General features: G+C 42.9%; 2 protein-coding genes across 2 annotated transcripts; both read left to right on the top strand.

Annotated features, from left to right (window-relative positions):
- The first annotated feature begins 586 nt into the window (after positions 1–586).
- LOC142090279 (solute carrier family 2, facilitated glucose transporter member 11-like) lies at positions 587–11,379 on the top strand. The gene is made up of 12 exons (XM_075167921.1): positions 587–607; positions 3,186–3,284; positions 3,849–4,009; positions 5,606–5,730; positions 6,460–6,589; positions 6,781–6,929; positions 8,048–8,235; positions 8,540–8,650; positions 9,138–9,239; positions 9,369–9,444; positions 10,407–10,534; positions 11,179–11,379. Exons 1-12 carry the CDS (start codon positions 587–589, stop codon positions 11,377–11,379), a joined length of 1,491 nt encoding a protein of 496 aa, XP_075024022.1.
- A 3,238-nt stretch (positions 11,380–14,617) lies between these two features.
- Positions 14,618–25,277, top strand: LOC142090281 (solute carrier family 2, facilitated glucose transporter member 11-like). Its single transcript, XM_075167923.1, has 12 exons — positions 14,618–14,641; positions 16,233–16,331; positions 17,334–17,494; positions 18,007–18,131; positions 19,032–19,161; positions 20,138–20,286; positions 21,101–21,288; positions 22,487–22,597; positions 23,244–23,345; positions 23,681–23,756; positions 24,082–24,209; positions 24,945–25,277. The coding sequence occupies exons 1-12, from the start codon at positions 14,618–14,620 to the stop codon at positions 25,149–25,151; spliced, it is 1,500 nt and encodes a 499-aa protein (XP_075024024.1). The 3' UTR covers positions 25,152–25,277.
- The last annotated feature ends 1,194 nt before the right edge of the window (positions 25,278–26,471 follow it).

Raw genomic sequence — 26,471 nt, 5'->3', positions numbered from 1 at the left:
AGTGTACAGTCCCTTGTCAGCAACAGCTGGATTGCCTGTACGTCACCTGGACAGAGACAGGAGTCCAGCGAAAGGGCTTGGCATAATGAGGGATTTGAAAGGTTTGGGGTTTGTTCGTTCCTGTCACTGATAGGACCAAGGGAAATAATCTGGTTTGTCTTTCAGATCCTAGATTGGGTTCCAGGACAAATACAGTCAGAAACAAAGCTGTAGTTTACTTCTGCTTTGATCACACTTAATCAGACAAGCGCTACTGGGCAACTGTGCCAGACATTTTGACAGGGAATTTATGCCATAAACCATACTGGTCTTCAAGAGGATTTAGGCAGCTCTGGATCTTGCCGAATCATTTCCCCAAACTGTCATGTACTTTCAAAAAAATTAATTGAACTGTCTTGCTAATGAACGTGCAGCCCTGTTTTGAGAATGTAAATCAGCTGGCAAAACACCTGCCAAGTCAAGTGTCTTATCCTAATGTAATGGGTGACTAAATACACATTCCTATGCTGGAGATTTAAATAATCCTTTAGAGCACTGCTGAGAGTACCAGAGACTTTGGCAGACAGAGGAAAACCTACCAAAGAGGATGAACAAGCTGCAGAGACTGGTAAAAACCATCTATTTTACTATTATTTTTGACAGATATTTTTTTAATTTGAATTTTTATAAGGCTGTGTAAGTACTATCAGGTTCTTGTAGAATTATTTGTCCAACTCGTCACAGTCCTTGCGATAAAGCTGACAGACTAATGGCTCTCCTGGCAGCTACACGCTACCACAGAGGCTGGGACAATAGTGCAGAAGCCAGGGGTTAAGGAAGGTTTGGGAAGGTCACCCTGTAAATACAGCTCAGCTCTGAGCACAGAACTGTTTGGTGGCTCCTGAAGGGAGAAGCAAACCATTTTCCCTTAGTTCATGGCCACAAAAGAGCCCTGTGATACGGGACCTGACAGGAGATGTACTCTATAATGAAAACAGGGAAATGAGCAGGAGGAGTGTTACATCCCTAGGCATTGTGATTAAAAAAGAAATGTGCTATTGTAGGGAGAGGAAATCTGTCTCACGTGGAGAACTAGAATAACTGGGAAGAGCAGAGATATCAGGTGCACAATCCTTAGATCAGGTCTCAGGAAAAAGACAGGGAAGTGGTGTAGCCAAGGAAAGTGCAAGCGAAACGTACCCGCTTCTAACTGGGACAGGAGAGAGCTCAGCCTCTTCTTGCTGCAGGGTTGGAACAGTCTGGCTTCATTGCTCTCCTAGGAGAACATCCTGTCTCAGGCTGGTATGGAAGTTATTTACAAGAAAAGGCTTTGAGGAAAGGAAAGTCTAAGATTATTTGAATTTGTAATTTTAGAGCTATTGCGAGACTAGGCAAAACTTTCCTTTTCTTTAGTAGATGGTTCTGTAAGAAGAAAATGAGCAGGTAGAGCAGAAAGAGCTCCCCAGTTTTATTATCTAAATTCTTTTCAGGCTCAATGGGGTCATATTCATGTAGCAAAACACAATCTAGCCTGAGGTGCCCTGCACTAGCTGGCGAACGGCCAAGCCTGAGCATGGGCTCTTCATGTCACCCACAGAGCTGTCCCACTGGGAGGGGGCTGGCAAAGGCCATCCCGGCCCTGGGCCACCCAGGACATTGTGCAGAAGGTGTCAGGCTAAAGGCTAGGGGCCCCCAGCAAGCTCAGAGTGGTCTTGAGACATGGGACAGTGCTCCCAGTCGAAGGACACCATCAGGGCACAGCTTGCCAGTCACAGGGTCTCACATACAGATGGGGAAACCAAAGGCACAGCCACGAAACAGGCGTGAACTGACCAGGATGGGGGAATGACACAGAGAGAGACCAACCAACAGGGTGGTGTGGCTGCGAAGAGGAAGGAATGCTCACTGATGGTGAGGTGAACATGGAGACCTGATGCTGCTGACACTCAGCTGTCCTCCTCTACAGAAGCTGTAGGTCAATTTGAAGGCAGAGTCACACAGGAAAGTGTCCAGGCAATGGTGGCAAGAATCACCTGAGGCTTACAAACATGACAGAGGAGCAAAGATCAACAAAACTGTTTAGAAAGTTTCTACACTTTCCCTGGCTCTCCACAGTTAGCCCCAGTGTTGTTCTGATGTGGGACACCCTTTTATACTACAAAATTCAGGGCATCCTACTGCAAGAAGAAAAAAGATGCACGTTTTTTGCTCGCAAGCCTGCCAGTGAGCTCTCAGTTCCCATACTGAGAACAGCTTGTTCTACACCCTTAAGAAAGGCAAGAGACCTCGCTTGTATACCAACACTCTGATCCCATGATGCTGCATGAAGCAGCCCCATTCACCTGCCCGTGCTTCCGAAGGCATAGCAGCGGTGTTAGATGGCAATATAAGCAACAGGCAATACTGATGAAGAAATTACCTCAAAGAGACCAGAACACAGCACAGGACCCACTGTCTGCCACATATTTCACCCATATCATAATACTGAAAATGTAGAAAACATTCTGGCTGAATATGCAATTATAGACTGCTAAACACACAAACATGTAGGAACAACTATCTAATGAGAAAGTTCAGGAGAGAGACATTGTCTCCTCTGTACAACATGTGAAGCAGCATAGGAAAGGCACTCTATTTTAAACTAAAATATGTGTCATTACCATGAAAAGGTAGAAGAAATAGCATGCCAATGGTTCAGAGATGCACTGGATATAAATGGCCACGAGAAAATCCCCCATACCACAGAGAAGCTCCGTCCAATAGAGCTTAGCTAGAAACGAGACAGAAGTCATTAAACTTTGGCAATGCTTCTTGAATGATTCATCATGTGAGTACAGGTTTTTGTAATGAATTGAATTAATTGAAGCAATAACACCAGTCTCTACCAGTATTTACTGGTTTTGCACTGACTTTTTGTAAGCATACACATTAAATATTAAACCAAAGACACTTGCAGGCCTTTGCCCCAAAGCAGTCCCAAATTCTTTGTGAATGGCAATGAATTATTAATACTATTCTGCAGTAGAGGGAGAGAGTTTAAAAATCTGGCATTTTTTTCTGTCTTTGGCACCTCCCATTTTATGACAATGTTCGTAACCTATTCTAATCTTCACTTCACACCACTCAAAGTGTGAATGGACCAAATGTCTGTTGAGCCATTTTATTCTGTGCAAGGAAGCCATCCATTTTCTATCCGTCTTCTTCAGCTTCAGAACAAGATCCTGATTCTGACCATATGTGCCGCTGGGATTGGAGGCACTTTCCAATATGGTTACAACATCTCCATCATCAATGCTCCAACTTCGGTAAGTACTGCTAGTCCGAGAGTCTCCTCCTGAGACAGACACCTCCTTAGTGTCCTCAGTCTGGCTATGAACAGTGGCCTGCCACTGAAAATACGCAATCTGCTAATACTGAGGGTGAGAAGGGAAGGATGTGTTGTTCCCTCTGTATAATTCACATCTGAGGTACAGGACTTTGTTATCAAGAGCCACCCTTGAGCAGGACCTAGTGTCACAAGAATTTATTCAAAAGCCTTGTTTCAACTGCTTTAGCAAATCTAATTCTAAAATTTTCCAACCTGCATCCTTTGAAATTGACTTTTGCCCTTAAATTCAAAGTTGGACCCATGAAATACATTTTTAAATAATCCAAGATAGCTACATACCAAGTGCAACTTTCCAACAGCCACAGTTTTAACACTCTTAACCCTCTGTTAAAAACACATCTAAGAACTGGAGGCCATTTTCTACCAAAGGTTTGGAGGCATGAACACAGAATAAACAGATACATTAATAAGGAAGCCTTTACATTTCCCAGTGTCCTTCATCTATATGTTGTGGTTATGCAGCACTGTCCTTCCCTCTCAGTACATCCAGACGTTCATGAACGAAACCTGGCTGGAGCGCACAGGCGTTCCCCTTGAGAGCAACGTGATACTGCTGCTGTGGTCCTTCACTGTCTCTGCGTACCCCCTGGGAGGACTCACTGGGGCTGTTGTTGCTGGTCCCATGGCCATCATGTTGGGAAGGTAAGAGGGTGCTGGAGTTTCATTTAAACTTTGCAGCTTCCATTAGTCCAAAAGGAATTATGAGCCCTACAGCACAATACTCACTGTAGTTAAAAATCATGAAAACATGTTTTCTATCACAGATCAGTCTGCCATTAACATTCTCAGCTGGCAGGGGGAAACTACCTGATATGGCAGTATTTCATGTCTCAAAACCCAACGGGGAACAGTTCTTTTCCCCACATTACCTTCTCATCGTGTTCTGACCCAGCTGAAGTCCTACAAGGATTTCAGCTCAACCCCGTATCACAGTAACCACCTACATAATCACCATCATTTTTGTGCCCAGTTTTCTGCCATCCTTTTAAATAGGAAATCATGACGGAACAGACCAAGGATTTTTCTTCAAAATGAACCATGGGAATTGGTAGGAATGACACTGGAAAAACAGAGGGAGCGTGCAAAGAGCAGTTGTTGCATTCCAGGTCCTCATGTCTCACAGGCTGTATCCACCTTTTTGACTGAAATATTTCAGGAGGTATTTGTTAAATCTTCAGAGTTGCTTTTTTTCCCTGTGCTTGAGTCTCTGAAAAATGTCTGTCTCTCCTCACCTATCTTTCATACACAGCTCTGTCTCCAGTTTTTTTCTCTTCAGCAAAAAAGGACAGCTCTATCTCCAGTTTTTTTTTTCTCTTCAGAAAAAAAACTGTTAGTGTTACTAAAATAAACTAATAGGAAGTTAGATTTTGCCTCCCTCTCTCTTAACCCCAAAATTTTCCTCTATGTGCTATCACTTTGGTTTGTTCCTCTCATATGATGAAGCAGGCACCATTATGGTTTGGGGTGGGGCTGGAGGACTGTCTCCCATGGCTCACTTGTTTCACGGTTGTGAAGATCTGGGAAGGATATGGCTTCCTTATCTAATGAAAAGTTTCGAGATTTCACCTTGTACTGCTTTGGAATAAAATCGTATCCCATCATGAATAAGAGAAAAAAAGACTGACTTCTGAAGAGTAGGTAGGGCAGTGAGTTGGGACTAAAGAGATTTACTGGCTGTTACGGGTCAATAGAGCTCTCTTTTTTCCCTGATTTTGGACAGAAATTCCTCCTGGGACACATGAAAACTTTCTGACAAAAGTTTCATAAGGATCCTACTATTACATGAAAAATGCCTGTTTCAACAAATTAGCATTTTCAGACCAAAACGCACATGACTTACCAAAGGAATACTCCTCTCCGTTCACATGGGAAACTGTGTGTGAGTGCAAGAGCCCTGAATCGGGGTGAGGACCTCAGATGCCTTCAGTGTGTCTAAAGTCAGCAAGACCACACGCTGTGGTCATGCTGGTAGTTGGAGATGACCCTAATTGTATCAGCCATGCAGATTATAGTCAATGCTCATTCCTGTTTTCATAACAAGACACCAAAACTGCTGATCTGCCATTTGCCCATGGACACCTCATGTAGGGCTTTGGGTACCAGGATGTTCTGTGGTGGAGTTGAGCAGCCCACCTCGAGCTTGCAGGCATGGCAGGTTGGATCTGCCATGTGAAATGTTTTATCTGATAACTAAACCTGACACACATGTGCTCACAACTGTGTCTTTTCTCTCTGAAGGAAGATGTCCCTGCTGCTGAACAATGTCTTTGTGATCATAGCCGCAGTCTTGTCAGGATTCAGCCAAATGGCAAAATCCTTTGAAATGATTATGCTCAGCAGATTTTTTACTGGCGTGAATGCAGGTACGGCAACACAAGAAACATAACGGGACAAACATGATAACAAGTATCAGTTAGAAATAGAAGATATTTAAATAGGAATGATCCAAGACATTAAAACAATTCATCCTCTAGTCTGACCACACACAGGTATATGAATGAGGAAGTTGTACATACAGATTTTACATTTTGCTTCTAAGGTCGTTTTTTAAAGCTTACACAGGCATTTTTTGTGTGTAATGCACATGTGAGTATCTGTGTGCTCTCTGCATGCTGGGAGGGGAGCCCTGGGAGAAACTGAGCTGAAAATCGATCCCTATCTGCTTTTAAGAATGTTGCCAGTCCCTCATCAGCATGAGCACCAACATTAAAGTTTTTATAGAATTTTATCCCAGGAGATAATGGTTGACACAAGTGACCTAAAATATGATCTTGCCCCGAAAATGGGGACTAGAGTGAAGCATCACTTATAACCTTGGATTTGGTGCTGAAAAGACCACAGGACTGAGGCCCTGGCAGGTTTCAGTTTCATTATCCACTACTACTTATGAGTATGGAAATGTATGTTTAGCAGTGTATACAATGAATAAGAGGGAGATTAAAGGTTTGGGTAAATAATAACCACTGGTAGATCTGTCATCGCATGGCCTGCAACAGAAGAGTCCAGCTGGCAACCTTGAGAGGTGTCTGACTGCATTTGTCCTCGTCTCCTCTGTCTACAAGCTGAGGTCAGCATTTGTCTGCCTTGCCCAGGTGTAAGCATGAACATTCAGCCCATGTATCTGGCGGAAAGTGCCCCCAAGAAGCTCAGAGGAGCTGTGGCCTTGACTTCTGCATCATTTACAGCCCTGGGGTTGGTGCTGGGACAGGTTGTTGGACTCAGGTAATGTAGAGCGAGAAGCCCAGTTTATACTTACTAAATCTTTCTTTTCCTTTCTTTATCCGTTTTTTTTTCCACTTTACCACCCCTCTCTTTTCCTTCTTTTCCACTGCCCATATAGAGCAAAAGATGCTGGGCTTTTGCCAGGTTGTAAACTGTACTGTGCAAATTATGGTGGTTTTTTTTTTCTCTAGGGAGCTACTAGGAGGGGAGGAGAGCTGGCCATTCCTTTTAGCTAGCAATGTGGTGCCTGCCCTGATCCAGCTCATGGCTCTGCCTTGGCTCCCTGAAAGTCCCAGATACCTCTTGATTGACCGTGGAGATAAAGAATCCTGCATCTCTGGTGAGTTTAGGGTGACAGCCTCTCACTGAGCACGTGAGATCTACTGACTGGGCAGGTAAACAGCAAGAAGGTTGATTGCATATTCTTAACATACAGTCCAGCATGTTCAGTCCAAAGCAGATTGAAACGTAGACTTCTTTCCAACACAAATATCCTGTTTGGTGACTCTACCAGCCTCCTTAAATGAATATAAAAGCTTTAAGCCCAATACCATGGCTATGTCACTAGTCCCATGGATAATGTTTTTCTAAACCAGAGGATTGTATTTGGTCTGTACAAAATATGTGGTGCCATCAATGTTTGTAATTGCATCAGCCGCTGCACCCTTAAACACTGCCCAGGTGGTGTTTGGGTATGTATTTGTATGAACAACCACAGTAATTCTGAGCGCAGATGAATGTACGCTTTTTTGCATCCTGCTTTTGTGCACAGGCTTGGGCCCTGACCTTTTGAGAATGGTGCCACAACTTTTACGTGTAGGAAGTGTCATATCAAGTTCCAAAAATGATCACTTCCTCCTCCCAAACTAAAGAATATTCTATAATCTTAAATATTTTATCTATTAAGATAATTGAAAGGCATGTTCCTACAAAAGACTTTTCTGCTACAAAGGAAGCATCAAAAGGTGGGACTTGGGTTCACAATGGCAAATATTTTGTAACTATGAAGTGAAATAAATGCTGGTTGAAGAACTCATGACCAAATCTGAAGCCAATTCATATTAAGGGACTTGCTTAGATTTGTAGCATACAAATCCCCATATACAGAGTGGCTGGAATTAGTTTCCAGGAAATACGTGCTGTGTACCAAGAACACCTTAATTGCCTGGGAATTTCCCAGGGAAGTCACTTGAGATCTGAGTCAGAAGCATGGCTGCTGAAATGGCACTGGTTGGAAATATTCTTTGTCAAACAATGGTGAGGGATTTGCACTCCCTTTCCCCCAAAGCTTTCAAGTGGCTGCACCAGAACTGGCCATCTCTGTGAAGGTAACACCAAGATCAAAGACTCTGTCCTACAGCTTTCTGCAGCCACCACTTGCTGCTCAATCTTTCACCCTGCAGAGCAGGCAAACTGAAGGTAAAGTTCAGGGGATAAGAGGTTCCCTTGTCCTTGCAGCACTGCAGAAGCTCAGAGGCAACAGTGACCTCAGTGCAGAGCTGGAAGAGATGCTGGCTGAACAGGCTGCCCTTAAAGGTCAGAGAGCGAAGAACCCGTGGGAGCTGTTCCAAAATCCAGCTTTGAGGTGGCAGCTGATGAGTATCGTTGTGCTGAGCAGCGCCATGCAGCTCTGCGGGAATGATTCGGTAAGCAGCCTGGCAGCCACAGCTATCAGTGGCAGCGCTGCATCAGGAGACGTAGATGCAAGCTCTTGGGTTTAACATTCCTGCTGCAGGAGAAGAAGGAATAGTGGTCTGCTCTGCCTGTGGAGATCTTCAAACCTCAGATGCTTGGTTCCCAAGGTGCATTATGGCAAGATTCAGAGGGATGCTGTCAAAATAGCCTGTATGGCAGCACATTAGTCATTCTCTGCGTGGTCCTTCAGGAAGAACAATGGGATGTATTTTCAGATGTCTTCCTTTACTGCTTTCTCCTCTCTTCTCTCCCCAGATGTATTTTTATGCAGCTTATGTGTTCCAAGAGGCTGGAATTCCTCAGGACAAAATCCCATATGTTGTAATTGGCACGGGGACCTGTGAACTGATCACGTCTGTCACTTGTGTGAGACTCTTAATGCACTCTGCTGACATGCAGACTCTGTTGACAGTGAGGAGGCTATTAATTACAAATTTCGGATTTACATTGCCTTTCATGCCAAGGAAACCCTTTATGCACAGCAGTCAGGCAGTCTCTCAGCACTCACGTCCAGACAGGTTAATGCAGAAGTATTTTGTCAGGCGCTGCATTGTCATTACTGTCTGAAATCTCCAAAAAGTATAACTCTCTTGCTTCGTGTTAGTATGGATAGTGGCAGAGTTTAGGCTGCAGCTGGGACATTCTTATCTCCCCTGAATACCCTTTTTGCCCGACTCCTGCCAGCAGACTCTTTCCTTTGACTTTTCTTTTTTTTGCTAAGAAGTGGGCAGCATCCTTAAAGTAGTTGTAGAATGAACTAGGCATGGCCTGTTGAAATGGGAAGAGGGAGCGGGTGGGAAATATAAACACAAGTTAAATATCTTGCTTTATTTCACTGTATTACTTTGTGCAGAACATGATTATAGACTATGCTGGTCGGAGGCCACTGCTCCTGGGGGGATATAGCTTCATGGCAGGATGGGCCATTGTCTTCATGGTCGCTCTGAGCCATCAGGTAACAAACTTTACTTAATTATTTAAGTGGAACGGAGTTGGGCTTTGCCTTTTATATGACTGGGGTGTTTAGTGGTGGCAAATAAGTGTAAGTGCTCTCACTGGTTTTCTCTTGGCTCTGTGGCTGTAGACTCAGATTAGCTGGATGCCTTATCTCAGCATGGCCTGCATTTTCGCCTATATCCTGAGCTTTGGAATCGGACCAGGTCAGTTCCCTCAGTGCTTTCACTGAAACTTTTGGGTACTGCAGGGGCTTGGAGATGCGTGCAAGCTGGAAACTCTCAGACCCTCTTTAGCCGCAGCACACTCAAAGGAATGAGGCAATTTCTGCCAGCAGTTTTCAGCTGTTTCACAGGGGCTTGCAGGCCCCTGGTAAGTCCATGTGGTGCAGGGACAGTCTGTGCTGTTCTCTGTGTCGTTTCTCCTTACAGCCACTTGTGGGGGCACTTGGAGATGATTCTTAACTTAAATGGACAACAAGGTTTTGATTTGCCACCCAACCCATTAGGGCTGTAGACTAGCATTTCTAATGCTTCGCTTTAACCCGAGAGATTGACGGCTACGTCATGTGATTATTTACTTGCAGATACCTGGATGCACAATTTCCACATCGATTTGTTAGCCTACTAACATGCATTTTCTTGGCAGAATCCATTAGTTTCTGTGGTTGTGGGGGCAGTACCCAGGCTGTGTGTGTGCAGGTGTTTCGTGGTGTGTGAGTAGATGTGAGGCTCTGTTCACTTACATGAGTTTGAAGGAAGGCAGGTAAGAAAAGAACCAAGCTGCCATTGTCACATGCCATGTGAGTTGGCAGAAATTTCTTGTCCCAGTCCCTACAGTGCCATAAGGTTGAATTAATTATAAGCTATTCTCACAGTTGGGTCCTGGCGAGAATAACGTGGATTACAAAACCTTTCCCAGCAGTTCATTCTAACATGAGAGAGTTTGAATAATTAGCCAGTCCTTAATATTTAACCTAAAACTTCCCCACTGCAGTTAATCTCTATTACCACTTGTTCTGGCATTGTTGACTAGTGAGAATAATTTACTGAATAATAATTTACTGTTCTCATGTACTTCATGTTGGGTTTGCTTGTTAGTATGTGTTCTTCTTGTTTTTAATATAATGTCAACGTGTTATTAACTTTCTTGCCATTTCTTTTTCCAGCTGGTGTAACAGGAGTTCTGCCCACAGAGATTTTTGATCAAATGTCCCGGCCAGCTGCCTACATGATCTGTGGCTCTCTGCTCTGGTTCAACCTATTTCTGGTCGGAACAGCCTTTCCATTCATTGTGGTGGGTTCCCAAGGCAAAGCAATCACCTGCAGCTCTTTAGTGTTTTATACAAGAAAGAGGCTCTGATAGTGACCATGAAAAGAGACAGGGCCTGGAATATCGCAAGCTGCAGACACACAGCAAGATAGCACTGCCGTGAAAAGAACCTTTATCAGGAAAGTGGTCAAAACTCCTCTAAACCTCCATGTTGCCTACAGTGATTTCTGATGTGAGGCTAGAAGCAGATTGATTTGGGGCATGGATGACCGATATTCCTCCTCTGTCCTCAGCTGAGAACAGCTGGGACTAGAGGTGTGATGTAATTCCCCTTGGCCAGACCCTGGCATCATTCCCTAAGGTGATTCCTGAAGTGAAAGGGAGCAGAACTCCACAATATCCAATCCTGTCTTATTTCCTACTGTGGGTCTACACAATTATATATAGAGGCAAAGACAGAAAAAGACATTTTGAGATACTCTTCTTGCTATATCAAATCTCCCAAACTATGCTGGGGAGCTGTTGCATCCAGGCGTGTGAGGCCCTCACCAGGGGATGCAGAAATACTCCCTGGGTGAAGTTAGTCCATGCAGGAACACGGATTAGTGGCCTGTTTGTCATTGTACAGAATGTCACCAACACTGTCTTGTTTTTTTCCTCCTCTTCAGAAAAGTCTAGCACATTTCTGCTACGTCCCATTCCTTGTGGTCTGCGTCTGCACTGCACTCTACGTTGGGTTTTTCCTTCCTGAGACAAAGGGAAAGTCCTTCCTTGAAATTTCGGAGGAGTTCAAGAAACTGAACTTCAAAGCTCAGACCCATGCAGTTTTTTATAAAGGCCCTGAGGAGATCAAATCCACCATGTTGTAGCAGAAGAAAGGAGGATGGTATCAGGGAGAAATTCAGCAGTGGCTATATTCTCTTGCAAGGACACAGAGAGAGAAGTAGAATTAGGGACAATATATTATTCTTAGGTTCTTAAGTTCACTTTGAAAAGATACACTTGAACTGATAAATCGCAACAAAAGTTTAATAATCTGTTTTCAGTTTTTAGTGCTAAGTAACACATACATATTTTAGAATCCATATTAGAGAGTGACAGAATGATGCCTTATTCTCTTATTGTCAACCACCACCATGCAATGCTTTAGCAAATTTCTTCTGAATTTCTTCTATATTTCTGCTCCACCCAAACAGTAACTTCCATCTCAAGCCTTTCTTTCCTTGCCCCTGAATCTGGGCTCTCTAACAGAGAAATTAATACGATTAAGTTCTGTTTTCAGACACCAGATGAAATTCTCAGCACCTTGTCTTGGTGCTCCCGTTGTTTCTGTTATTAAGTGATTTCAAATAGACCCCTACTTGTTGAGCAATAGTGAGCAGTTAATTATTTTCAGCTATAAAAACATGTGACGGATTAGGAAGAAAGCTTCTAGTACTTCCTAAGTGGCTTATTATACAACTGACTTTTGGGCATTGTTTTGCAAACTATTTATTCTGGACTGGTTTTCTTCATGGCTTGTTTGCTGTCTTCCAGTCCTATGTTGTAAAGCACAAGTAATTCTCTAATCGAGTTTGTACTGCTCTCACGGACACTGCTGCTGCATCTTGTAGGGTTTTACACCCACACTCTGCTAAGGTTAGAGTGTGGTGAGGAGCTCTTATGGCAGCAGCTTATTTTGGATGTGGAGATGTAGATCACAGCAGGACATTCTTTGCAGCATGTTCTTGTTGTCTCCGTAGAGCATATTGGAAAAGACCCAGATGTGATACTGATTCTTTTTAGCTAACCTGGTACAGAACAGGGCAACACTCCTCATTTAACATTGCCTTTCACAGGCATTGGGTTGACTGGTGAAGTTTCTTCCCGTTTCTTCTCAAAATCATAATCAAGCCATCTCTTTTCTTTTGGCTTTGTTTGTATGAAAGTTACAGCACTGCTGATGGTTGCAGCAAAGAAGAACAGGTACATTTTCAAAATAAGTAGTTAAAGTTTCTTTCAGTATATTTTTTAACTACATTTTTTTAAAAATACAGCATTTTTGAATGACAAGACTGTAAACATTTCCGGAGTGTATTACTGTCATGCTGGGCATGAGTGGAGTATCAGATCTATTTCTCAGAAGAGGAGTCTGTGCAAGAACTGTCTTTCACTACCTAAGGTTTATAACATAGGAAAAATAAAACTAAGCTTTTGTTCATTTGTGGTTGCTGCTATTTTAGAAGTCATTCATATACAGACATGGGCAAGAGCAGGTATCTCTGCTCTTGGACAACATTGAGATTTTGAAATACGCAGGACTTTGAGACGAGACCATCAAGAGCAGGACTCCATGGAGCTGGGAACTGCAGAGATGATACTTTTAATTTCTGTAGTTTGGAGAAAGCAGTGAGGGGCAGATGGAAAGAGTAAAACACAGTCAAAGCAAAAAGTGCTGGTACCATCATGACGGTATCAAAATATTCTGTCATTCCTTTGGTGAGGATCAGAGAAAGGACAGGAGACAGAAGTGAAGCACAGAAGACAAGGCAGTAGAGAAGACGCAGGCTAGGAAGCAGAGGATGGACTGAAGAGACTGCCTGGCCAGAGGGAGAGGCCTGGCACAAACTGCCAGGACGTCAGGTCAGAGAAGAATTGGTTAAAACTGGGAGAAGTCCTCCAATGTCCAGAGGCCCTCACCTTGGCCACCTTTGTGGCTACTCCCATGAGTCAGTATTGTTGTGCCCTTCCCCAGAGCCCTGGAAGGACGGACAGTATGGCTGTTCCATACTGCACCTGACAGTATGGAACACGCCTGTTCAGAAATGGTACACATTTACTTGGCTTCCCGAGTTTCAGAGCCAGTCCTGCGAGTACATGTGTCAGAAAACACTAATTCCAACTTCCAGCTTTTTTTCTGACTATGGCCTGAAATCAGGTATCTTTAGACTGATTACGCAAAGACAAACAGTAGTTACATTTTAAGTGGTCTAATTGGTTACATTTTAATTGAAGCATTTAACAAGTTGGTTAATTGTTACTGAATTAAAACACCTTCAACTGAAAAAATATATGACACCTGTTCAGGTCAATTTTCTTATCATGTGAAGTGTTAGGCACAAATACATTTTCAAAAATGATCCTCAGAGACTCATAGTTCATAGTTTACAAATCAAATCACTGTGCACTGTTGGATTGATTAATAATCATCAACACCAGAGGGAAATAGTTACTGCTGCTGTCCTCAAACAGTTCTCCTCTGCCCAAGCCACCTCTCACTTCCAACACAGCTCAGTCCGTGTCTATCCAGTTGGGATTCTTCCAGACACTGAAGACACAAAGCATCCTAGCCTGGGGAACCGCCAAGTGCAGCCACTCATGAGGAGAAGGAATTTCCCCCTACACTGTTTGAATAACTTGTAAAAGCCTTTTAACAGAACCATCTTGGAGACTGGTAGATAAAGAGGCCCTTTGAGAATTATGGATAAAAGTAAAGATGTAATGTATTTATTTTACAGTCAGGATTTAAAACTGACATTCAACTTTCCTAGCATCTAGCATATATTATAGGGACACAGGCTTGTCAGGCAATGGACATTACTTATAAAGTGTCAACTGACCCCATAATTCAAAAGTTGAATGCACAGGCTTAGCCAGGCTTCGTCAAGTCAGGCTTCAGAGACTTTGCTGTATTGAGGCTCAAAATAGCAGTCAGGAACTTTTCCTTTAAATGTGATAACTGATTACCCAACCTATGACATGGGGAGTCCAAGCCAGTCCACTCTAGTTTGTGCCAGTCCCTGGACTTTGGCTTCCATCAGTGCCTTTTTTATTATCCTTTACTCATCTCCTGTAGCTCTTATTGCCTGTCAGCTGCTGCTGGAGCTTCTCTTCCCTAGTGACCTGGCATAAATTCACAGCTCACCAAAATTATCCACAGTTTCATCAGTAACCAACACAATAATGACAAACCAAATAGCAAGAACTTCATGACAAACCAAAGGGAGTGTAAACACTGAGAAAGAATGAAATCACGTGTTGAAATATTATCTCTTTCTCTATATATAGAGTGACTTTTTCCAAAGTAACCAAAGAAAGCATCAGGAAAGACCTAGCCTGCAAGCTGAGATGACTACCTTTGCATGCAAGTTGGTATATGTTTCTCTTTTTTTTCCCAAATAGAATTTTTGCCGTACATTTTTTTTTCCTTTCTGCTATTCTAAAATACCTGTTGTATAAATTAAGTACAGAAAGAAAAGTAAATCTGAATCAGATGTGGTTAAAATAATAGTATGAGGTCATATCTGAGATATCAAATATCTTGCAAGGAATTATTTTTAAAAAGCAAAGAAAATTGGATTTGAAAACACATTTATATTTAATGGCTGATACATAACAGAAGAAGACAAACCAAGGGAGTTCAGAGCAGAGCAACAAAAAAAAGCTGCATGATTTAATAGATGGAGGAGGGCTGGAAGACTGAAAAAGTCCTCCACAATAAAGAAGTTATGAATAACAAAGTGTCTGAAAGATGTAAACACCAAAGGATGAAAAACAATCCTTTCCAGTCAAGAAAGTATAGGAACAGATACCCAGAAAAGGTAATACAAAGATATTTTTAAAAAGCAATTTTAGGATGAATATTAAGTTAAAAAAAAAAACCTTCCCAAGTTTAAAATCTATTAGACTGGAAAAGTGACCCAAGAGATGCAACAGAAAAATCAAGCAATGGTGTTATAATAGAGAATGGGGATGAGACTAAGAAATTTGCTGCAGGTGCGATATAAAAATTGCACTTAGCATAGGATTTTCTTGCTGATGGGAAGTTTTGTGCTGATGTGAGGCCTTTTTCGTAGTATGAAGGATAGTGGGGATATCTAGTAGTAGAGACTGTGAATCTTATTTCCTCCTAGTGCTTTGACAAACAGGAGGTTGTTGTCATTTAATATATGAATGTGCCAAATACCAAATTTATTCACAGCTGACTCCTTTGAAGCCAACAATGTTGCAAAATGGATAAATTTGATGCCCATTCAAGCAATGGCATTCATCTGATTAGAAATCAGCTTGTAAATGTTTGGCAGTCATTGTTCATCATTGCCTTTGAACATGATCCGTTCTAGAGATAGAAGTGCAGCATCATGCCATCATTGCTGGACAGAATATCACTAGGACACTCAATAACAGAGAGCAGTGGCAGTGGGAGGGATGGGGTATGCATGTATCGCAGTACTATATTGTGGGGGTATTCTTAAGCCTCCTATTAGATATAGTTCTAAGAAACGGTGAATAAAGGAATGTCCTCTAAGAAAGGGTGAATAGGAATGCCCTTCAATCCCTGAATGTTTATCTAGTCACAGCCAAGTCACTGAGCAAAATATTCATTTAGGTGAGATAACAAGTGGGAAAGGAGGAGGAGGAAGCACAAATAGATGGAAATCGTGCACATAATGTTTGCACATTGCACCATGCTCCCACAACTAGTTACCCTAAGATGCCCAAAGCTGAAGACAGAAGCACTGAAGTGTGTAACTGGGTTCTGGGAGACAGCTACGAGCTTTGTCTCTCCTCAAATTTCTCACTATCCTGTGCTTTAGTAGCTGTGGTCTTCTATTGCACTCGGCGCTTGGTCTCAGAGGAGGCAGGTGCGTGACACTGCTCAAGCTTAAGAGTTCCTGAAGGTGAAACAGGACATGTCTGAATAGCTATACTAGCTTTGTTCGCTGTTTTTATTTCCTGCCAGAAAATGAGCTACAATCTCTTCCTCCTGGCTTTTGTCCTGGGCATTGGTGGAGGTTTCCAGTATGGGTTGCAGGTCTCCATTATCAATTCTCCTGCTGAGGTAAGCATGGGCAGCTCAAAAAATTGAGCTACCAGCATGGGATTTCAATGTTCTCATGCATTCCTGCCTCTATTTGCAACCACTAACTTTTTCATTCTGCTCTCAAAACTGGACTTATTGTGGTTTCTTGGTTCTAAGAGCAGCTGATATTACTTTTGTGTTTCATTGGGTTTTAACTTCTGTCTGGTGTGACAGCACTGGGAAAGGGGAGGATAAGTGATATCTATAAAGTCAGCCATTTTCCCCTTACTGAGTTGGATTGCTCACAGGACATCCTCCTCTTTCCAGGGCTCAGGGAGTCCTTTGAACCATGTCCTTGGCCACACACACTAGGTCTAAGTGACTGTGTAAGCTGAAATAGGACAGGGAAGGACTGTAGCTCTAGAGCTGAGGTCAGCACTGATACCTGCAGCTGGGAAAGGAAAATTAGGGGAGGTGTTGTCATCTTGAATGGTGCTGAGGACATTGAGCTCATTCTGTCACCACATTGGGAACCCTCATCAAGAATGAGGGTGCCATGGAGGTTATGAACAGTAGGTCAGAGAGACCCCACAATGGGCCACATTGAGGGACTAATCCTGATCTCACTGAAGTCCGTTGAAGTCAAACCTGGATTTCACCCAAGGCATCAGACAGAATGCAGCAGGTGGACAAGAGAGACAGACAGACGGGAAGGGAGGGGAAGATCGGGTAGCAGAACAATCAGGGTTTAGCACATAAACAGAAGACCAATGTGCCACCCTCTTAGTGGCACTCACTGTTGGTATTTAATATTGATATATTTATTCATTGATTTATTCATTGCACCTTGTTGCTAAAACATTGACTCCAGGGATGTTAGTGGCAAAATTCCCTTTGATTTCACTGAGGCTAAGATTTCAACCAAGGTGTTGATAGAAATGTATCAAAAAGTCCAGTAAGTAGGTAAGAGAAGTAAAAAAGAGGTGCAATTATGCAAAAACATGTTGACTGAGTCCATTGGTTTCTGTTTTTCTTTTAAAGTACATCAAAAGTTTCATCCGTGAGACCTGGCTGAAGAGGTTTGGCTCTTCTCCCAATGAAGAGATGATTACTTTGATGTGGTCCTTTGTTGTGTCCATTTACAGCATTGGTGGACTTCTGGGGTCCTTGTCTGCTGGATATTTGTCTGTTAGATTTGGAAGGTAGGAATAATGATTACATTAGTCTTTCTGTTTACACCCACAACTGCAAAAATAAGTGACTGTGTCTTGGGAGAAACACTGTTTGTAAAGTGGCACTGTGAGCAGCCCAGAGCTGCTTCAGATGAAGGATCAGTTTGGTGAAGAAACAGAATGACAAAATCTGCCAATCATCACACAGAAAATCATACCCTCTCCCCTATAAATTCCAAAGCGAATCCAGTCCAGAGAAATCACATAAGGAGTGCATGCATTTTAAAGTGAATTTCACAGACTGCTCACAAAGCTTGTTCTTCAGTGTAGGTATTGGCTCCACTAAAGGCATCAAAAGCTTCAACTAGCTTATCAGTCCATGACAAAGTTTTCCCATTCCCATTTCCCATTTACTTCACTGCAGTTGATCTCAGAAGCCGGCACAGAGTCTTTAACCATGGTACAATTCAATGCCACTTCTGTCAGGCTGTGAGTGACACATGGACAATATTTATGGTCACATTAATTTAAATGAATTCCAGGAAGAAGGCCATGCTGTTCACCAATATCCCTGCTCTGCTGAGTGCAACTCTGATGGGACTCAGCCGACTGTGTGGATCCTTTGAGATGATCATCGCTGGAAGATTATTTTCTGGAGTGTGTGGAGGTAAACTAGCATTCCTACCTATGGTATTAAATAGTTGGAAGAGCAGTGACTGAGGGTCACAAGGATTTACCAGACTGAGTATACGGATCACAGATTTTTAGCAAACTCTGCAGAGGGCCCGATTGCTGAATGCATTTTTAACTAAATAAGAAAACACAAACATAATTAAATTAATCATGTGTGACATCTCCATTTTTCATTCTTTTATCTTTACATCCAATCCATATAAAAAGTACTGCCAAACTTGTGATAAAGCCAAAACATGCAACATTTCAGGGGAGCATGCTCACTCAATAGAAAGCTGACCTCTGTTGTTTCTGATGCTGCTTGTTGTGGCTGATACTGCCTTCCATATTACAGACAAGGGAATGGTTTTCAAGATGGGCAATTCTGATTTCCAGTTGCCTCAGAAGGTTACATTCTGCCAGTGTTTTTGATCCTTGAGCAGTTGGATAAAGATAATACTAACCAGCAAGAAAAAATTAAGAGAGAGGATAAATATTAATTAATTCACTGAGCAAATGGAATATACAGCATTTGTTAACTTGTTGGTTTCAAGCACAAAATAAGGCACATAGCATCCTGAGTAGACACTGAAATACATAATCTGAAATTAAAGGGAGCACTAGCAATCCTGTATATGTGGCTGTAGGAAACATCGTAAGAGAAGGCCAGCCTCATGAAGAACAGATTTCCCAGGGAAACATGCTTAGTGAAATATTTAGCAAAGACGCAAGGCCACGGTACAGGGAACATGCTTCATGTCAGACAGACACAGACTCAACATGATTAAAAAAGTATCTCAGAGCCTAACCCTATATGCTTTGCCCGTAATGGTCCCCTCCAAAACACCAGACCTATGGGAGTTTGAATTGCCCTGACAGTCATTTGTCACTGCAGGTTTAGCTCTGAATATCCATCTCATGTATGCTGGGGAATGTGCCCCACGGAAGCTCCGCGGGCTGATTGCCATAACAGCTTCTACTGCCATTGCCGTCGGAAAGTTTGTAGGATTTGCTCTGGGTCTCAGGTAAGGAGGTCTGACACCTATTTTATTTCTTCTGTTATTAAAACACACACATATGTCAATGCAAGCCTATGGACAGGCAAATCAGCAACTATTTTTAGACATGTTTTCAGGGTATCCTAGGCAGTCAGACTGAATTAGCTCAGCCCAAATTCCTGACTAAAGTGAATGGGAAACAGGAATCCTACAAAATATTTAATCCTGAAGGACATTGTTGCTTCCTAGCAAAGACAGATCAAAATACAGGTAATTAAAAACTTTAACAGATTTCAATGGGTTTGAAAGAAATCCATATTTTGTAAGTACTGACCTTTAATTTTTATTTTTTTTAGAAGGAGCAGGGAATGTCAGATCCATCCAAACTTTCTTGAAAATACACACAAACCGGCACACCCACCCATCAAACACACACGCAAAACCAGAAACCTATGGTAGATTCATTCCCCCCAACACAGGTTCCTTCTGCCTGTCTTGTGCCAAAGATTGTCCGTCCCATTCCCAGGCACCTGTCATTCTGGCCACAGTGTTCTCAAAGCTGCAGAAAACTCAGCAGCTCCTATTTGGGACAGTCAGTACCAGGCTGATAACCCGTGGATCCTGTCTTCATTATAACTTGAGACTCTTTGGATCAGAAACGGAGGGATCAGCCACTGTGGGTTCTTTCTTCAGCGCTTGTGCCGGGACACTGTTCAGCCCTGCGGCCTTCAGCTGCTGCAGGAGGATGCGGTTAGCCTTGCTGCACTCACCACTGAGCAACAGGTGGCAACACTGTGTAATTCGTGTGTGCAGGCAGCGTGCTCTGCTCTCCCCTTCTGCTTCCCATTGAGATTTTCATTTTTCTGGGCTGAGAAATGCTGGAGACTCCTGGGTGAGAGCTGCCAGGACACACGCAACAGGGCCAAGGGACCACCCTGCGTCTGCTCACATGGCCAGTGCACACGGTTACTCAGATCCTCTCTCTCTGCTGGTTTTGTTTCAGAGAAGTCCTCGGAGTAGATGCTCTCTGGCCTTTTCTCATGGCAGCCAATGCGTTTCCTGCCCTCATTCAGCTTCTCACCCTCCCCTTCTTCCCAGACTCTCCCCGCTACCTGCTCATTGACAAAAAGGACAAGGAGGGGTGCATGAAAGGTAAGGAAACGGACCACAAAGCATTCATTTTAGCAAAAAATGGAAGTGGAAAGTACAGTAAAGCCCCACATGAGCCTGGAAGAGAGGTACAGTTGGGAAAAAGACTATTGGTCTTTTGGCTCTGAAACCACCTTCAGCTTTGATGAAAGACAGCCTCTTCTGTTTTGATATTAGTGCTCTCTTGGCACTAGTATTTCCCTTACCCTCTGCCAGGATCCTCTGAGGGACATGATCACACAGAGCTTGTATTTCCATCAATATAGATTCTGCCCTGAACAGTCAGGGTGGGGATATGGTACCTTCTCTGTAAGAAAGGGATGCTCTTTACTGTCATGCCATATCCGTAAGCATTCCAGTTCTTCAGTAACCCTAACAGCAACTACTGACATAAACAGAGAAACAGCCATTGTGGGTTTTTAACTATCAAAAGAGAGAACTCTTTGGATGTAGACTTATTTTTTAATGTAGGAGTCGTTTTTCCTTGTCTGTGTTTTGCTGTGTGCACTAGAACTGCACCTTTAGCAGGAGGGTATTCGGGGAAGAATTGGTAAGAATTTAGGCGTGATTTACATTGAAACACTGTAAGCAGCTATTGGAGCAAAGGTGAGGTCGTGATTAAGATTTATGGGTAAAAATAGATAGCAATGAACTGGATCTGTGTCAAATCTTAACCCAGATCTCTAGGAAGTTCACACAAGCAAAGAGCCTGAAGCTCAAATAAGACACACTGCAAGGCAGGAAGTAATCCTCTGGATTCATGTCTGTGCTGGTGAGCTTGGGCCAGGAGTCACCTTCTCTCTCCCTCTCCTTCCAGCTGTGAGGCAGCTCTGGGGAGACGGTGACCATACGGCTGAAATAGATGACATGATGGCAGAGCAAGAAGCCATCCGTGGGGAGAAGGCTAAGAGCGTTTGTGATCTTTTTCGTGACAAAGCTGTCCGTTGGCAGCTCATCACTCTCTTCCTCGTCTCCTCATGCATGCAGCTTATTGGCGTCAATGTGGTACGTATGCTACTTTTCCTTGTTTTCTAGATTACTTACAGTTTCTTGGCAAAAAGTAAGCTTTGCAACGTGTAGTAAAATGCTGACTGCAACAGCAGCTGTAAGGAGGGGATCTGTTGTTACTGTTTATTATAATCTTTCTCCATGGAAGTTTGGGACCTGGGATAAGTCGAGAACTGTGTTTTAGCAAGTGTCATCTGAAGGCATCTCTACGGATTATCCTGTTATGATAAGAGAATGGAAGAGGATAAAATAAAATCTCAAATACAGAACAAGTAAAGAACAGCATAACCTCCTCGGGGTCTCTGAACTCCAGAATGCACTGCCCAAAATTGTTCAGCCATTTCAGTACAAACTGGGTCAAGTTTGTAATGTACATTGACAGTGCATTTCCATACTCTTACCTCTTTGGGTTTCTTTCTAAATCCTTTAACTTTGCACTTTCTCAGATTATAGACAATTACAACATCCCAGTAATATATTTGACACTTACTGATATATACTCTTTAATATACCTTTTCTCTGGAAATATCTCTATCTATGTTTCAGTAGATAGTATTGAGTATTGGAATAGTTATTGTATAAAATTAACTTATAGTAAAAGCATAAAAGTTTCAAAATCCAGATTGATGTTGCAAATTCAGAAAGACTTCAAGATTCATAAGACTCCTTTCTACCCCCACTAGTGCAGCAGTAACTATACCACGAAGGAGCAGTAGAAATTGAGCATATTAACAGTGGAATTTCTTATGCTTTAGGAGTGCTTACATCTGGAAAAATAGTGACAATCAAAATCACTGCAAAGGCTTAAAGATGATATAGAAAGATAATTTAAACCATTTGCTTAGTATATACTGTCCACATTTCTGTATTCTCCTCATGCAAAGTACACGAGACCCTAGAACATGTGAAAAATGTCAGATAGAATTATAACCTGTAACGTAAGACAGAGGCAGTGCTAAAAGCAAGCAAAAAAAGAAGAAAAAGGCTGTATTTGTTACTGAGTTCAAGACAGAGCTGCTAGTAAAAGCTGTTCTGCACAAATAAACCTTGTGAAAACATTGAGGAGTAGTTACTGAAATCAATAAGATTTTCTCTTTTGTTAAGGCCCGATTAATTATTTTCTATCAAAAAAGACAGAAGCTAGTGTAAACATGACCACATGGGTACAGTCTTCACACATTTCTATTCTTTCCAGGTTTACTTTTATGCATACAATGTCTTTATAAAGGCTGGAATCCCCCCTACTCAAACCCACTATGTTTCGCTGGGAGTTGGGATCACCGAGATCCTCACCACAGTTCTGTGTGTAAGTGGCTTTTCAGCTGAATTTCATTCTGCTGTAATGCATGGTTCATTTCAATCTTTAGAACTACCGTAAATGGAGCTTCAGGAATCAAACTTCTGCAACAAATCAACTGTAGCACTTTGCACTGATCACATAAAATCACCTCCACACACCCTGCAAACATGGGCATTTATATTCAATTTATGGGAGGACAGGAGAGTCTTTCCCTCAAAATCATGACCCAGCCTGAGTCAGCCTTGAGAGTCCCAGTTCCCCTCTGTAGGAAGGGCAGGTGACAGTCCCTGTGTCCACTTGTCAGTTGGACTCATGGCTGTAGGACTGGCAATTAACAGTGCGAGCATTTCCACTTTGCTGTCCTCCCTGGCTATCCTTTGCCTGCAGAGTGCCACCTCAGGCCTCCTCTGCCCGGGCAATGCTCCCTGCATTCCTGCACCTCCTCACCTTCCTCCTGCTCCCTGCAGCTCCTGGTCCTGCTCAGTCCCCCCAGGTGCCTTTACTCACCCTCCCAGTGGAGGTACCACATTCCAGTCCCCAACTCTTCAGAGATCCCCTGCCTGGCCGGTGAAGGCAGCTACTGGAGCAGCTCACCAGTGCCTGCCTTTAAGGTCTGTCCTTTGGAGCTGAGAGCATGTCCTCCTGGTTGCAGGGTTTCCTAATTGAGCGTGCAGGGAGGAAGACACTGCTGTGGAAAAGCTACACTGTTATGGCCTTGGCTTTAGGGCTCCTCACAGTCACGCTTTCACTACAGGTAAGACCCACTTACACATTAGAGAAGTGTCCCACCTTCATGTTTTATTGTATGGCAGATATCATTACTATTTCCCTCCCCCCAAATCACTTTTTAGTGGTAGTAGAAGCATTTTGGGGGCTAACGGTCATACTAACAGAGGTCTGTTCCCAGCCATGTACCTGCAGATTAAAGCCAATAGCTTTATACAACCATGATCACTGCCAAGATTATCTCCTTGTGAAGTTTCTGGAAGTAGAGGAAACATTGACTTAGCAGTGATGAATGTTTCTAATGGAGCTGGATAAATAAAATTTTAATTTCTGATTTTATTTGCTTTTCATTTCCTACCATAGGATTCCTTTTCCTGGGTACCGTACTGCTCTGTTGCACTCATCTTTATTTTCATCATGAGCTTTGGCATTGGGCCAGGTTAGTATTTTCTACTGGAATGGTTTCATATACTCATTGCTTCCTCACTGCAGCCTTTAGGAGAGGTCCCAGGCATAGCTGTTCCACAGTTAGCGTGAACCCCTGGTTCAGCGCAGGGGTAGATGTTCTCCTCCATACTGTGGTAGGAGGTAGAACTTCATTTCATATTGCATTCCTACATGCCTTCCTCCTGAAAAGCCAAGCAGCACCTCAGACACTCTCAGGTCAGTTAAAACCATTAACTTATGTAGCAATATGAAGTGTGAGTTACAGAAGCATCTTGCAAAATTTCTAAACTTCCTTTTTTCTCCAACATTTTTTTCAGCTGGAGTATTATGCCCCTTGCCCACAGAAATATTTATTCAGTCATACAGACCGGCTGCTTATGTTTTTAATGGTGCTACAAACTGGATCCAACTCTTCATCCTTGGACTTTTGTTCCCTTTCATTGTGGTAAGCAAAGTAGGGTGTTTTGTTTCAGTTCAGAGGAGGTTAGACCCTTCCTGAACCCAGAGCATACTTCTCTTTTTCAACACTTCATGCAAAGGACAGAGCCCAAACTAATTGCAGTTCTGATGGCCTCTTTCTTTATACCCAGATATCTAGTGAAAGTGTAGCAAAACCACTAAATGCTGCTAACTCTACACACAGTTAGAGTGTGACACTGGCAAACATGGAAGCGGTGACAGAGGCACCAACACTGTCAGGCATCATTTGAATGTCATGAGGGGCTCCCTTCTTTTCCCCCCTTGTCCTGTATGTGCACCTCCTTTGGGGTTAATGAGGAAAATGGACAGTCCCAGAGATCTCACCCAGCACTGGTAAGTAGCAGGAAATTAAAGCCTTTGCGATTTTGGACAGTGCAAGGAGGGACAGATCTAACACGCTACCTATCTTCCCCAGCACTGAGAAGGACAGAGCAGAAAGGGAGAGTGACTGAAGCTCAGCACTTCTCTGAATTGTCAAGCAATGACATTCAATGTCTGCTGAGCATACAACTTTCCTCCTTAAAACAGGAAAGGAGAATCAGTTCATCTTACCACTCAGTGCCTTTCCCCAGGTGGCAACAAGCAGGATTTACATGAACTGAGTCCCTGAGCAAGTTTTTTAGTAAATAGAAAACCAGAGAAGAGAAAGGAATCTAGATCAATTTATATGAACACATTTTGTCTCTTTCTTTTCCTATAGGAAGGTCTTGGTAGTTTCTGCTTCATCATTTTCCTGACATACTGTCTATCCATGGCTATCTTTGTCTTCCTGGTGATGCCAGAGACCAAAGGAAAGACCATGCTGCAGGTCATGGAGGAGTTCAACCGCCTGAACTACCGTGGAAAGAAGAAACAGCCAGCCCTACAGCAGAGTAACTGCTCAGTGATGATTGTTACTAGACTTTAATAACAAACTCTCCACTTCATATTTTGCTCTTTTATTACTGTAGTGCCCAGAAGCCTCACTAAGCAAGAGAGAATCCATTGCACCACAAACAGCACAAATGTGTATTTTAAAAATAACCACCTGCAGTGCCGGGTGCAGGATGAACTTGGTGGTTTTCTCCAACTGCTGAAATATGAGCTGAATTAAATCCTCTGCAGAAAAAAATTAAACACAGTGTATAAAGAAATAAGATCTTTGTCAGTCCCTGCAAGTTAGCAGCTGCGTAACCTGAAAACACAGGATCTGCTATTTTTCTTACCAAAACCAGGACTCCACAGTTATTGGAAGAAGTGTGTGTAGAAGGTTCAGATGTACAGCATACTTGTGAAACTGGGAGAAAAAGAAGACAGAGCTTTCACGTTGAAATTTTCTGCTCCTATTAACAAGTCAGTCCTGCTGAGCTTTCCCAGAGAAGGAGCTTCAGTCCAGATGAAAAGAATTGTTTAGCTCTTTAATCCAGTGGAAGAAGAGTACCTTGCCTATCAGTAGACAGAATTGGTATGCAATGTTTCCCCCTCTTACAATTAGACTTGAGAGCAAGTACATGGTATAAGGGCAACTAGGACTTTCTTGAGGAGCTTATGACCACACTTCTGTGACCTGAAGCATGGTCTTAATTCTTTTTTTTTTTTTCTGGGGGAGGAAGTCATTGCTACTTCTGAAGAAAAAAGGTGTAAAGGAGGTATAAGGTCTTGGTGTAAAGGAGATGCTATGCTAGAGAAGCATCCAAGCATAACCTGTCACCTCAAGACAAACCTCTTGCTTGGTAATCAGGTACATTGCCTGGATTTTGGAGATTCTTCTATTGGGACAAACAGGGATATGTCAGCAGTGAAAGAAAGCATGAGTGAAGAAAGCAGAGCTGCACGAAATCGTGAGTGGCCTAGTCCACAGTGGGCAGGTTCTCATTCTTCATTAGCAATGACTATGTAGCATGTCTTCACCTGGAGTTATTTCATGTCTGTCCTGGTTTCGGCTGGGATAGGGTTAAATTTCTTCCTAGTGCTGTGTTTTGGATTTAGTATGAGGAGAATGTTGATAACACACTGATGTTTTCAGTTGTTGCTAAGTGCCCTCCTAGTCCAAGGACAGCTCCCGTGCCTACTGACTGAGCTAGGTACACGAGATGGGAGGGAACATAATCAGGACAGCCAGCCCAGCTGGCCAATGGGGTATTCCATACCATGTGACGTCATGCTCAGTATATGAAGGGTAGGCGTGATCCAGGAAGTACCGATCGCTACTTGGTTATCGGTCAGCGCGGGTGGTGAGCAATTGCAT

Source organism: Calonectris borealis, chromosome 18 (assembly GCF_964195595.1).
Source record: "Calonectris borealis chromosome 18, bCalBor7.hap1.2, whole genome shotgun sequence".
NCBI classification, from domain to species: Eukaryota; Metazoa; Chordata; class Aves; order Procellariiformes; family Procellariidae; genus Calonectris; species Calonectris borealis.
The sequence above is the reverse complement of the archived record's forward strand: the minus strand, read 5'-3'. Positions and strand labels throughout refer to the sequence as shown.